At 45.4% G+C, this 14795-nt stretch overlaps 1 protein-coding gene across 1 annotated transcript; it reads left to right on the top strand.

The window, feature by feature from the left end:
• Positions 1-3589: 3589 nt before the first annotated feature.
• On the top strand, positions 3590-9335 carry LOC311302364 (uncharacterized protein; the record flags this gene model as incomplete). The annotated part of the gene is made up of 8 exons (XM_084428180.1): positions 3590-3629; positions 3915-3983; positions 4075-4179; positions 4347-4415; positions 4581-5682; positions 6564-6776; positions 6921-7924; positions 8022-9335. The coding sequence occupies 8 exons, from the start codon at positions 3590-3592 to the stop codon at positions 9059-9061; spliced, it is 3642 nt and encodes a 1213-aa protein (XP_084284306.1). The 3' UTR covers positions 9062-9335.
• Positions 9336-14795: the final 5460 nt, after the last annotated feature.

Genomic DNA, 14795 nt, shown 5'->3' with positions numbered 1-14795 from the left:
GTGAGGGGGGGCTGCGCGAGTCCCGTGGGACTCATGTGTGCGAGTAGATGTGGGCTGTGAGCGGGCACATTTACTGCTTGGGGCGCGCTGCTTGTGTAAGCAGCGCGCGCGCTCACAGGTCTCGTTTTTACAGAGAGCCTGTGATCTGATAGACATAGTGTTCGTGGGCACTGAGTAGTGGGCACTTTTACTATGTGGGGAGCGCAATCGACCTGAGTCGATTTTATTTGCGCGAGTCCTAAGTGCAGGGCTGTGCTTGTGTGTAGTGATGGGCACTGAGAAGTGGGCATCGACACTACATTTATAGCACCATCGGCCGTGGCCGGGACACCAGAAATACCGTGAGTAAGTGTGGGCGCGGGAGAGCGGGCACAGTTACTGCAATGAGTGCACTGTCTGTCTGAGCAGAGTGAATGCACACAGGTTTCGTCTTTACAGAAACCACAAGGCATGCAGAACATAGTGTTTGTGGGCACTAGGCAGTGGGCACGTTCACTATGTTGCGTGCGTGATCGACCCGAGTCGAATATATGAGCGCGGGCCCTGTGTGAAGGGCTGTGCTAGTGTGTAGGGATGGGCACTAGCAGTGGGCATCTTCTCTACACATATAGCATCATCGGCCGTGCTCGTGGGCAGCAAAAAACACGTCTGCAGTTGCCTCTCGGGGAACAAACAGAGTGATTTGCATTCGGCGGCATAAATATTTTCTGCCAGCCGGTCTGGGGTTCGAACCTCCGATCCCCCGTGCGCAAGTCTAAGAATCTACCACTGGACCACAGTGAAGATACATTGACAAAGTCAGCGCGAGTATTATCCGCACTGGCGTTTGCTTGTCAGGCATGTACCACGTGCTTGTGGGCAGCAAAAAACACGTCTGCAGTTGCCTCTCGGGGAACAAACAGAGTGATTTGCATTCGGCGGCATAAATATTTTCTGCCGGCCGGCCTGGGGTTTGAACCTCCGATCACCCGCGCGCAAGTCTAAGAATCTACCACTGGACCACAGTGAAGATACATAGACAAAGTCAGCGCGAGTATTATCCACACTGGCGTTTGCTTGCAGGCATGTACCACGTGCTCGTGGGCAGCAAAAAACACGTCTGCAGTTGCCTCAGAGTGATTTGCATTTTCAGAACGCCTGCAAAATGCCAGAATGTGAGAAGAGTGGAAATCGCCCAGATTCAGCGGGGCTGAAAACACTCCATTCTCTTTTGCCAGTGACGCGCGGGAACCGTAGAAACGGTGTTTGGTTGCAGGCAAGCGGGTACTACGCGCTCGCTGGCTGCAAAATGCATCTCTGCAGTCGCCTTCAGGGGACTTACAGAGCAAAGCATTGGCGGCATAAATATATATGCCGCTAGACCGGGATCCGAACCCCGGTCTCCCCGCGGCGGACCCGAGAATTGTTTAGCTAAACGGCCCTAAACCGTTTCCCATGCATTCTCAATGGTAGTGCTAAACCACTACGGATGTAATATATTTTTGTCCACTACGACTTTTGGCGCTGTTCCGAGTTTTTACAGACGCGCGATGTTTTGAAAACTTTTATTCTAGACACACTTCTGTGGAGACATCGACTCACTATCATCATTCTTGACAAACTTCTGTGGAGACATCGACTCACCATCATTCAGACTTCTTTTTCATTTATCAAAGGTAAGATACGTTGTTTGAGAATAATTTAAAACTAAAGTTTTAATGTACAGTCATATAACGTTAACTGTTACTGTAGCTAGCATCGGTTGCTTGGTAAAGAGATGACGTGTTATGAAATGAAGTGCCGAATAATTAACGTTAATTAACATGATCGTTTTAATTATTCATGTGTATAGTTTTCCTGTCATGACGTTAAATAATCTTGTCAGTCCTTTTCTGACAATGTTGTGTTGATGGGTTACCTCAGCAACGCTCGTTTTATATGGTGTTGAATACGAGCTAAATAATGAATGGACATGATAGTTTTTTAGATTTATGTGAATGGTTTTCATATTGTGATGTCAAATAAGCTATATATAGCATTTAAATGTGTTGATAATTCGCCTACAGATAGGCCTACTGTCTGTCTGACTACTAACCAAAATCTTGACTACCAAGTTATTACCATCTCAGACTGAACCATTAATACTTTTTTGAATGTCATTAAGAACATTAAAATATATTTTTTTAATGTATGAAAAGGTATTGTCTTCTTGACCTTTTGAACTACAGCATGTGACTGAAGTTCAGAGATCAAAGATTGAACAAGCCCTTGTGTGATCCATTTCTCAATATTTGTAATTTTAAATGATCCACAGTTGAGCCCACATAGATTTCTGTTGTGCTCACTGTGTTAAGAGTTTTGCAAAAGTGACCTAAGTATTGAGAAATGTGTAAATTAAACCTAAAATTATATTATTCTTTCAAGGTAGATCAAGATGCAGAAGAAAATGATGTTCTTCCCAGGGAGAATATGTGTTGTGTTCCGCAAGGGACCTCTCGGATTTCTCCTCCAGGAGCCGTCTAAAGAAGCTAGGCGGATTAAGGACGACCCCACTCAGCAGGACAAGTCTGTGGCCATGAGGGAGGACCTTGTGCGGCAGAATGCTCTGATTGTGGTCCGTCAGAGAGGAGGGGATGCCTCAGACAGGACGGAGGTGCTGGGAGACTACATCCTGCAGTTTGGCAAATATAAAGGGAAGTCTTTCAGGTGGCTTTTAGAGAATGATGTAGGGTACACTATGTATCTCATCAAGAACCTCCAGAAGGAGGAGGCATCAGGCATCTGCATGTCTGAGGGGCATGGCAAGGACAGCCTACAGTCATTTATAAATTATGCTCTTAGTTTTGGAGAGATCCAGTCTCTTCTTGCCTATGAGGCCAGTGGAGTGGGTGTTGCGGCAGCCTCGTCGGAAGATGACCAGCTGGTTGGCTTTGGTTCCCGGGCCAAGAGCACCTGGAAGGAGATATGGGATGGCAGAGCTGATGGCTATGCAGACTTCATCTTGGGGAAGAGCTGTGTCCCAGGGACACGCATGTGCAAGTTGCAGCAGTACCTGAGGAAGAGGCAGGAATCTGCCACTGATTCGACATCTGCTGAGCATGCCTCAAGGGCCCCAGCTAAACCCCTGGGTAGGTTATCCTATTAACATTTTTGTTCAAATTTTTTTTAGATGAAAATTACTATTCATGTATGACCAGAAATAGACTTTAAAATATTTCTTGTATACATCCAAAATTAAAAATATAAATGTACATGTGAAAAATGCTTCTAATTCATCCTAAATTTGGAAAACAAATTATTGTCTGTGCCACAGTGATGGATGACGATGAAGAGCTGGAGAGGGCGATGTTGGGCATCTCACCTTCTTAGCTACAAGTGCAGAGCTGTAAGTACACTGTTATTACACTGACCAAATGTCAGAATTGATGATGACCTATGGTCTATTTTGTATCTGCTGTCTTCCACTTTTATTTCTCTGTGTTTATGTGTAACCAGTTGCTGTGCCAGCAGCAGTAGCAGCAGCTGTCATACCCAGAGTGTCACCAGGAGCAAAGAAAGGTGTTTACATAAAAGGTTTCAGGGCTGGAGTACGATTCTTTTACATGATGAAATGCCCTCCAAAACTGAATCTTCACTTAACTTGTTATATTGTTTGTGTTCTGGCCATGTTCCGGCCATGTTCCTTTAACAATATGGTTCGTTATACTAACTGTCCTAAGGACTATGAATTGATCCTACCACGATGAACTGATTCCAACCGCAAGGAGGGTAAATATGCACTTTTTGCTTTCCATTCATGATGTATTAAAAACAAATTAAGTAGCGTTGGGTACTAACACTTGAATGCATGCTTGTTCATTGAGTTCTTACTAACACCAACACCAACAGCATATATTGTGAATTCTAAAATGACTGATGATTTTTCTCTGTTATAGTTTTATCTGAGGCACTGTCCAAACCAAATCCTGATACAACTTCTGAACTGCAAGCATCACCAGTTGATGGTAAAAACACTGTAATCAAGTTCATGTAGTCAAATGTTTAGTTAATTTTGGTTACATAAAAATAATAATTGGTATATTTACGTTCATGTAGCTCCAGCCTCTCCAGGCCTGAAGAGGAAAACCCCTGTGCCCCTTCCAGCAGAGCTGACATTCCTTGTAAAGGAGACAACAGCAGAGATGCCTAAGTCAACTCTAGGTATGTTTCCATTTTAGTGTAGGACTGATACTCAATTACACATCTGCTTAATGCATAGCAGATCTAACGCTGTATCATTTTCACAAACACAACCAAAATTTGTTCATCACATCATGATGCTAATAGCCTATACAAATGCAAAACATAAAGTCTGCACTTCTTTTTAGGACCCCGCACAAGTGCTGCTGGCACCTCTGCACGCAAAGCGCTTGTCTTTAAGGATAGTGGCGAAGATGGTAAGAATGAACAGCATGTAGTTAACCCTTGCATTTTGTGAACTCCTGACACTAAGATGTTTAACTCTGCTTTAATCATTTTGTTTTTCACACTATGCAATCTATAATAATAATGAGTTGCATTACATTCTTTTTGCCCTATCCATTTTTCTTTTTAAATCCTAGTTCCCTCAGCTCAGCCACCCATTCCTGTTCCTGTTCCTGTTCTCTTGCCTGGGCATGACCACGACATGAGTAACTGGAGCTGTTCTCAACACCAGAAGCTGTGGATGAGGATAGAGCTTCAGGATCTCGGGCTGTGGCCTGGGTCTCGCTCAGTGCGTAACCCAGGGAACACAATTTCACTGTGGCGTCTTCCTCCACAACCTGAGCTTGTCGATACGGTGGCTGCGCTCCCATCTCCCAACTTCTTCCAGCTCCACCCATTTTTCATCTGGAAGCCCGAGAGTCACATCATGGTCAGGTTGAGGAACAATTACCTCCTCCCATGTCTGCATGGATGTCCTCATCCACAGGTGGTCTCTGCAGGTGTGGGCAGGCCCCGAGTGATTGTTGGCACCAGTGGCCAGTATTACATCTTGTCCTCACGTCTCTGCTGCAAGGCCTGTCGGAGGAACTGGTTTGCTGACAATCCACGATGGCTTGAGAAGCTGCCTAAGCGGTTTACCAACCTTCTGCCCGCATTCCTGACCTACAAGAAGGCCATCTGCAAGACTGTGATGGATGAGCTGAGGCGCACTGGCAAGTCACCAACCGATATGGCAAACCAGGTGAATGAGCTCATGCACCTCAAGTATGAGCGAGCTCACCTGGCATACCTGCATGCCATAGAAAGCGTCAGGGATGCTGAGGCCGGGATGCATGGACAGAGGACCATTGGGCAGTTTCTGAGGAAGGAGAACACGCCACGTGCTTTCGGGCATTATGACGACCAAGATGGGTGGTATGGAGTCTCCGTGTCCAGCTTCTACCTGACCGACTGCCTACTAGATGAGTTCAGACGTCAACAGCCAGCCATGACCAAACTACTCCAGGGCACTTTTGGGCAGGTCCTCAGGTCAGACCACACCAGGAAAGTTGCAAGAAAAGTAACGCTGGCATCTGGTGTCATGTCCAGTTATGCCATCATGAATGAGAACTGGCTGATTGTTTCCTGGGTGATGGTTCAGTCTGAAACTGAGAGGTCCTTGGAGCCGATGTACCAGGGAATGGCCAAGAGGTACAGCGATGCTGGAGTGGAAAAGGCAGGCTTCCACTGGATGGACAGGTGAGAACTGCCATCTTTTCTCTTACCACTAACATTCAAACAGCCAATGTCATGTCTAATAACTAGTGCTGTCAATCGATAAAAACAAAAAAATGTTTTGTAATTAATTGTGATTAATATAATTGCGATTAATAAAAACTAATATTTATATTGTAATAATTGTACATATACTCCCCAAATAAACGTAGAAACAACATAGAGACAGTTGTTTATATTTTAAATATTTGTTTATTGGCATCTTTTTATGAAAGATGGCACCAATACCGCTACTGGTGTCTTGATGAAATTGATAATTCTTTCCAAATTTTAGCCATTAATTATATGCATTCAGCATTACAGTATAATTGAAAGCTATAATTTTAAAATATTTATAAGGCTTTAAATAATATAACAACTTTTAATTTAAGTGAACTTAAAACAATCTTCACATAAACCCATTATATTAAATACCACATTTACCTGTGCCTTCAATACACCTTCAATATAATTTTTTTTTTTCTATTGGCCCAGTCAGACCAGTTCAGATTTTTACTTGTCCTGTCAAAATGCACAAAAAGTTATTGTTTTCATAGTTTTTGACTCATCTAACCTTGCAAACAGTGCTTTAAGATTTTTAGGTAGGTATATCAAGTAGGATATATACAGAAATTGAATAAAGTTATCAAAAACTTCACAGCCTTCACTGCATAAATTATAAATTAAATATACATTAATCCTTCTTAAAGCTACAAACATTATTCAGTCAAGAGCAGTGAGTTTTTGATTTGTTCTTAGATTAACATTAATGACAAACATCAATTTTTATTTTTTTTTGACAGTAACAAATTCTGTTTCTTTTTAAAAAATCTAAATTGATCTACATCTTTGTGCATTGCATTTAGGGATTGCTGTGCTCCATTCAAGATCCCAGACTGCATCCCTGGTGAACATCTACACTGGGATGCCTGGAAGACTACCCCTTCCATTGTTGCTGGGGCCACCTCTGGACCGCTGGAGAACAGCTGTGCCTCACGGGCACGTTTCAATCACAACATTGTGGTGAAGCTGGACTTGTTCCACTGCCTGAGGCGTTTTTCACGGGAGTGCACCTCTGAGCATTTATTTATTTTATTTTATTTTATTTATTTATTTGAAACAGGGACAATGTAAAATATACATTAACCTTAAAAAAAAAAGGAGAGATGCATTTTACCAGGTTATAGCACTTGTGCTAATTTTCACCTGTAGTCCCTGGGCAGGCTGATGTTAACATATCAAAAAGAGCATCACCCTCTGTTCAGCACATTCTGCCAGCTCCTCTCCGCAGCCTTCTCTGTGGTGGATCAGGAGGATCTAAAGAGGCTCCAGGATGCCTATAGGTTCTGTGGTATCCATCCAGCCAATCCCACCAAACAGCACATACGGGAGCACTGCAGGACCAAAATACCACAACCCACAGAGCTGCTGGACAGAGTGGAGAAAGTCCTGAAGCATCTGCACCAGGCCATGGACCCCAACAGTGTCCCACTCTTCAAGCCATCCATGCTGAAAACTTGGCGCATACAGAGAGTTCACATTCTCCGCGGTTGCCTTAGTGACCCTGAACTCTCTGAGGGCATAATGTACCGGTATGGTGGAACTCTTCAGCTAAACCACATACCCGGTGAAGGCGCCAAAGTCCCCATCTGGATCCCAGTCAGAGGTACGTCACAGCAGGAGGGGTACCACTTCCACCAGGCCCAGTGGATCACTGGGACTCATGTCTCCACTGAATTGTTCCAGGCCCAGGGCATGACAGGGGTGGCACGGTGGAACTACCAACGGCTGGTGGACCTTACGCAGCCAGGTGTCATCCTCCCTGATGTGTTTGACCCAGCTCTAATAGTGGAGTTAAATTCTGCCTCCAAGAGAGTGACTGGGCAGGAGAAGTACCAAGCACTTCATCTCTCTGACAGAGACACCGGAGAGAGGTTTGGCCTAGAGTACACAGAGCCAGGCTGCCGTCCAGTTCCTCTGGATTGGGACAAACACCGAACCCAAAAGAGAGACGAACCAGCTGCTCTTGTGCCTCTGCCTCCTGTGCAGACACGTGGTCCTGCCCAAGCCCAGACTCCAGATGCTGCACCCTCCTCCTGCTGGACACCGATTTCTGGCACGGCGTCCCCTAGACCGGCACCATCCATCGGTCGTTCGCTCTCTGCTGGTACACTGCTAAAGCAGGAGATGCTGTCAGAAGACGACCAGGCACCTCCAGTGGCGATGGGTAAGTTAACATAATCTTTTTAGACATACATTTTTGCATTGTTTTAATGTAACATCATGATCATCTGATGAACTGTCATTGCTTTATTGTGTTCCAGAAATCTCACATGCCATGCCCCTCCCGCTGAGGTCCTCGCCGAGGAGCGCTCGCACAGGACCCATAAAGACGGGCGGACGGGTTTTTGTGTTGGACCACACACGCTGGACGCCAACCATGAAAGAAGCTATCGACAGCTTGCTGCAGAAGTACCATGGGGAAAAGGACATTCTGAAGCTTGTGGATCGAGACTATGCTGAAATGGTCCATCAGTCTGCCACAGATCCCAATAGCTTAATGCACCCCACAACCAAGCTGCACATATCCCGCTATGTGAAGCACCTGGCAAAACTCCTCAACACCAGTTCTTCTTTGAACACAAGCCAGGAAAAACTTCTGGAGACTCAGCAGCTGTGGCACTCATTAACAAAGGGGAGTGAGACTGCTAGTGTTCCTGTGGTCACCATGGAGCCGGCTATTGTGAACCCACCTGCACCTGCCCTGTCCACACCTCTGATACAAGACTCCATTGAGAAGATTGTGGAGAGCATCTTGGAGAGGCAGCAGCAACAGCATCAGCCAGAGCAGAAGAAAAGGCAGACAAAGACGTGTCTTGCTTGTGGACAGCCCAAGTCTCGATATGAGACTGATGGATCCTCCATCCACTTTTTCCACCAACAAGGGCCTGTGCGCTACTTCTATTGTTCAAAGAAGGTGCATCAAAGTTATGCTGCTGAGGGACTCTCTAACCCCAAAATGCCTTTTGGAGAATTTGCACAAACAGAATTCTTCCAGAGGGAGCTGGAGGCCACCCAAAAACGGGTGGAGGAGAAGACGGAGAAAAAGAGGAAAAGGCCAGACTCCCAGCAAACAGGCCGCCGGTGCAGATTCTGCCACATGGACCTGAAACAGGGGCCAAACAGCCCACACATCCATACAGGCTTCCCTGGAGTGGCAGGGAAATACATCTACTGCCCATCTAAAGTGTACTCTCTATACAGAGATAAGGGCATGGCCAAGGAGATGAACTGGAATGAATTTCAGCAGTCTCCTTACTATGAGACAGAGAGGCAGAGATGGGTGGATGAAAGGAAGAAATAATTCACATGTTTATACTTATAAATAATTTATTGTAGATGTGTATATGTTCTGTAGGTTTATAGGTTTTATAGGCTTCTGTATAGATGCAAATATATTCTGAATAGATGTAAATATGAAAATGTACCTATGTAAATAGTTAGTTTGGGTTTTGGTTTTTTAGTTTTTAGTTTTGGGTTATTTTGTTATTTTTAGTTTCTGTTCATTTTGATTGAAATATCTAATCTCATGCTTTTTCCCTTCTTACATGTAAATAAACATATTGATGATTATTTTCTACACTGTGTTCTGTCTTCTATCAGTGAATCAAAGTATATTCAGTTCATTTGAGCAGTATATTTTCTATACTTTCTACTTCTCGCATTTGATAATGCCTCAGTTAAGATTTTAAACCTGTATTTTGGGGAATGTTTAAAATAAGTAATTCAATGTAAATGCTTTAATCCTATTGGCTGTTTTCTGTCACAAGTTTTTCGGGACGAGCCTCCGCACAAGTTGCAATCCTATTGGCTGGTTTTCTGTCACAGGTATTCGCGACGGGCTCCGCGTGGAGAACCTATAATTCCACCACTGAGCCACAGGGGGATACAGGCTTTGAAAGCGGCGTCAACATGTATTCTTCGGCGTTTGCTGGCAGGCAAGCGTGTAACAGACTCACTTGCTGCAATAATATTTCCAGTCGCCGAACAGGGAACTGAGAAATGTGAGAGAAAAGAGGTCAGACCGACCAACGGTGGGACTAAGAACACTATTTTCTCCTTCGCCGGTGAATGACGCGTGCAGAGGCAGGGTAGCTTTTCTTGTAACGTAAAGAAAAACTAATCCCGCCCTCCGCTTCCAGGAAGGGCAGCCTCGGAAAGGATGCCTGGCGAGTCCTCAGAGTCACCGTAGGCAATTGGCTCGGAGTGAGGGCGTTCCGCCGTCAGCGAGCGCGAGCGCTGCATGAGAAGGTGTCTTGAAAAAGACGCAGCTCTTTTAGGGGTGAGTGTTGCAGCGAACACACACACACACACACACAGAAAACAGAGCAATATAGCAATAAGGATATAGGCGTCGGAAAGCGCAGCAGGTACGGCTGTAGAAGGCGGCGTTGGCCAGCGGCTTCGAGGGCTCGTCCCGCTGAAGTGCTTGCTTCGAACGACGCTTGCTTCCGTGATCCAGCGATGCGTGCGCTTCGCTGAAGAGATTAAAATCAAGTGAATCAGCCTTCTCGAGCTCCATTTATAGAGGTAAGCCACGCCCGTCTCGGCGGGAAGTGGCGAGGAGGGCGCGAAGCGCCCTCATTGGTCTGATGTTGCATCAGCCGGCGCTCGATAGGCTTATGCAGTTGCCGCAGAGCAGCCAATGAGCAGACAAGCCGTCTTGCTTCAGCTGTCTGCTGCTGCCGCAACGCGTTTTACATATATGAAAAATTAAAGGATAATTTTTGCTTCAGTGTTTCGTGAAAAGAGACTTTTCCCGTAGCGTTTTGATAAAACGCAGTACGAGAGAACTCTCGTAAGAGAACCAAGTTTAGCAAAACTGAGCAGAGGATTTGATTTAGAAAATAATAAAAATATTATAAGAATTATAAAAAAAGGAGGAATAAAACTATTAACATTGGATGGATGGTGAGAAACAAATTAGTGAAGAAGAATACAAAGAGATAAGTATCAAAGAACAAGAAATATTCCAATTCCAATATTTTGTCGACTGTATGGCCATTTGCCAGACTGCAGGTGGTGCGATCCAGACAGAGAAACACAGCTTTTGTTAAGTAGGAACTAAACAAATAAGCATTGTTTCCGCATAAAGATATTAAACGGATGAATGAGTGTGTGACTGAAATCCCGGGTGTATGAATGAGGAGTGAATTAAAATAAGCATAATTATATGAGAAGTGAAGAACCAAAGAAGGTAGAAGGGAGTAAGGAAATACAGACAACTGATAAAGTTTTTTCTTCAGGAAACCTAAAAGCTAAGAGAGAATAAATGTGGAACGGACTTACCGACAGTGAAAAAGACAAATATAAGAGGTGGGATAGAAGGCAGAGAGAAGAGGAAAAATTAAGACAGACATTAGAACTATCAAAAGGCATAAGCAAAAGTAAATGGTGACTATGATATGAGAAAGAGAGGCAGAAAGGAGGGGATGCCTCTGACAGAGAGAGGAGGGGCTGCAAGAAGAAAGTGAGACAGCATGTATGTATGTGTGTGTGTGTGTGTGTGTGTGTGTGTGGAAGGAAAGGAGGGAGACAGAGAGAAAGAGTTCACCTTTCCTAGTTCTGACAAGCAGATAAACCAGAAAGTGAGTAACCATTTCCAACATACACCTTGAACAACACATTGAGAGATTTTATTTGTAACTGTCATCCCCACCAGTGGACCTGTAATAGAGGAACTGCATTTTTAAAAATACCTGAGAAAGACTAATCAGATATCTTAATAAATGTCTGACCATCTTGCTGAAAACTAGTTAAGAATAGATGCAGGCTGGGGTTAGTAAGGAATACTGGAAATGAGTGAAACACACCGATAATAATTAAGATTATAATGGCATCAACACCTGTAGAGATATCAAGATCAGAATATTAATTTTGCAGAGATACTATAGGACAACCCTCCAAAAATGGGGAAAGAAGCCTAAAAACAAAATGATCACCTGAGGGAACATTAGATGTGGCTATGTGCAGAGACTCTGAAACATTCGTAAAAAAAAAAAAAAAAAAAAAAAAAAAAAAAGGTATTCAAAACCAGTTGACTAAGAGATCAAGTAAGATTGGTGAAATCTGCTAATCCAGCCAGAATTAAAAGTAGACTAATTTCACAAATACCAAGAAAACACCAATAAAATAATTGATAAGAAATTAACCTGAAAGAAAATATAAAAATTGCTTAAATGTTAGTTGACCGGTCTATGGGGGAGTTAAATTAATAAGCAGGCCGAACATGTAACGGTAAAAGATGAGGAAGCAATTGCAAGTATACTCATTTATTGAAGTGACAGAACAAGGAACAAATAACAGCTGAGACACAGGATGGTAACGCAGGGACCCCGATGGTCAGATGTTCCAGTGCAGACGGTGAAGTGGTGCGGTGAGAATCCCAGGTGACGAGTAATCCAAATCCAAGGGAACACGAACAGGAACAGGAACAGGGCAGGCACAAACTCGACACGAAGACTGGGAACACAACCGGGAAACCACATACAACGATCTGACAGGGGAAATGAGAAAGTGGTGAGTATTTATGGGGTGATGAGATGAGCTGCAGCTGGTGACGGGAGTGATGAGCTTAATTGTTGATGATCGCTGATCAGACGACCCGCCCACACAATCAATGCACAACACACACATGACAACAGAACACGAGACAAGAAGAAGACAATGGATTTATGAACCGTGACAGTACCCCCCTCCCTAGGAACGCCTCCTGGCGTTCCCAGGCTCCCTTACCTGTCGATTGTAATCATCGATAAGGGAGTGATCCAGAATGTCTCTAGCAGGTACCCAACTTCTCTCCTCCGGACCGTAACCTTCCCAGTCCACCAAGTACTGAAATCCGCGTCCCCTTCGCCTCGAGTCCAGAACACGATTAACCGAATAAGTAGTCTCCCCATCTACGAGTCGCGGCGGGGGGGGAACCGGGGCTGGCGGATTAATGCGTGCAAAAAAAACTGGCTTAATTTTAGACACATGAAAGACGGGATGAATCCTCCTGTACACTGGAGGAAGATTGAGGCGGACTGTCACCGGACTAATGATCTTAGTGACAGAGAACGGGCCAATGAATTTGGGTGCAAGTTTATTGGAAACGGAGCGGAGCGGAATGTCCTTAGTAGAAAGCCACACTTTGGAACCGACGACATATACGGGAGGCCTACGCCGGTGGCGATCGGCTTTGGCCTTGGTGCGTGCCCCCACTTGGAGTAGAGTCTCACGGGCTCTAGTCCAAGTGTGGTGACACCTCTGGACAAAGGCGTGGGCGGAGGGGACCGCGACTTCGGATTCCAGACTAGGAAAAATAGGTGGCTGGTACCCTACGCTACACTCAAACGGTGAAAGGCCCGTGGATGACACTGGCAACGTGTTGTGGGCGTACTCCACCATAGACAGTTGCTGACTCCAAGAGGAAGGATTCTTGGACACTAAACATCGCAACGTTCTTTCCAAATCTTGGTTGGCTCGTTCGGTCTGACCATTGCTCTGGGGATGGAACCCGGAGGACAGGCTGACAGTCGCCCCCAGAAGTCTACAAAACTCTCTCCAAAATTTGGACACAAATTGGGGTCCTCTGTCAGAAACCACGTCTGTCGGCAGGCCATGAAGCCGAAAGACGTGGTTAACGACAATCAACGCTGTCTCCTTGGCTGAGGGTAATTTGGGCAAGGGAATGAAATGGGCCGCCTTCGAGAACCGGTCCACCACGGTTAAAACTACCGTGTGACCCTGGGAGGGTGGGAGGGCGGTGATAAAATCTAGAGCGATATGGGACCAGGGTCTCGAAGGCACCGGCAGCGGTTGAAGTAACCCATCCGGGGGCCGATTGGAAGTCTTACCCATGGCGCAGACTGAACAAGCCAAAACAAAACTGTGAACGTCACGAGCCATACCAGGCCACCAGAATCGTTGCTTGACTAAAAATTGAGTACGATTAACTCCTGGATGGCAAGCCACATTGGAGCAATGACCCCACTGAATAACGCTGGACCGTAGACCCTCAGGCACAAATAAACGGTTCGGTGGACAACGAGTCGGAGGCGTTACCCCTTCTAAGGCCCTCTTGACCTTCGATTCGACCTCCCATGTGAGTGAAGAGATTAATAGATTCTCTGGTAAAATGCACTCGAGAGTAGACGGGCGTTCGGAACGGTCAAAAATGCGCGATAAAGAATCGGGTTTGATGTTCTTAGAACCCGGGCGGTACGAGAGAGTAAAGTCAAAACGACCGAAAAAAAGAGCCCACCGAGCCTGCCTGGAGTTCAATCTTTTAACAGTCCGAATGTATTCCAAATTCTTGTGATCGGTCCAGACGATAAAAGGTACCCCCGACCCTTCTAACCAGTGGCGCCACTCCTCCAATGCTAACTTGACTGCCAACAACTCCCTGTTGCCAATGTCATAATTACGTTCGGCAGGGGATAAACGATGTGACAAAAACGCGCAAGGATGCATCTTGTCGTCTGAAGGAGAGCGCTGGGATAACACTGCACCTACCCCCACCTCTGACGCATCGACCTCCACCACGAACTGACGTGATGGATCAGGGGTTATCAGAATAGGGGCTGAAACAAAGCAACCCTTCAGTTTGGCAAACGCAGCCGAGGCTGCGTCTGACCACCTGAACGTAGTACTGGGGGAGGTCAAGGCGGTCAGAGGTGCGGCTAGTTGGCTGAAGTTGCGAATGAAACGCCGGTAAAAATTGGCGAACCCCAGAAACCTCAGTAGGGCCTTACGGGAATCTGGGTTTGGCCAATCCACCACAGCCTTAACCTTCTCAGGATCCATGCGCATTCCCTCAACCGAGATGATGTAACCTAAGAAAGGAACAGACTGTGCATGAAAAACGCATTTCTCCGCCTTGACAAAAAGCCCATTCTCTAGCAACCTCTGAAGCACTTGTCGGACGTGTTGCACATGTTCCTGGAGAGACGAAGAAAAAATCAATATGTCATCCAGGTAGACATAAATGAACTGATCGACCATGTCTCGTAACACGTCATTGACAAGTGCCTGGAAGACCGCTGGGGAGTTGGAAA

This window comes from Rutilus rutilus (genome assembly GCF_951802725.1).
Source record: "Rutilus rutilus genome assembly, chromosome: 13".
NCBI lineage: Eukaryota > Metazoa > Chordata > Actinopteri > Cypriniformes > Leuciscidae > Rutilus > Rutilus rutilus.
The sequence above is the reverse complement of the archived record's forward strand: the minus strand, read 5'-3'. Positions and strand labels throughout refer to the sequence as shown.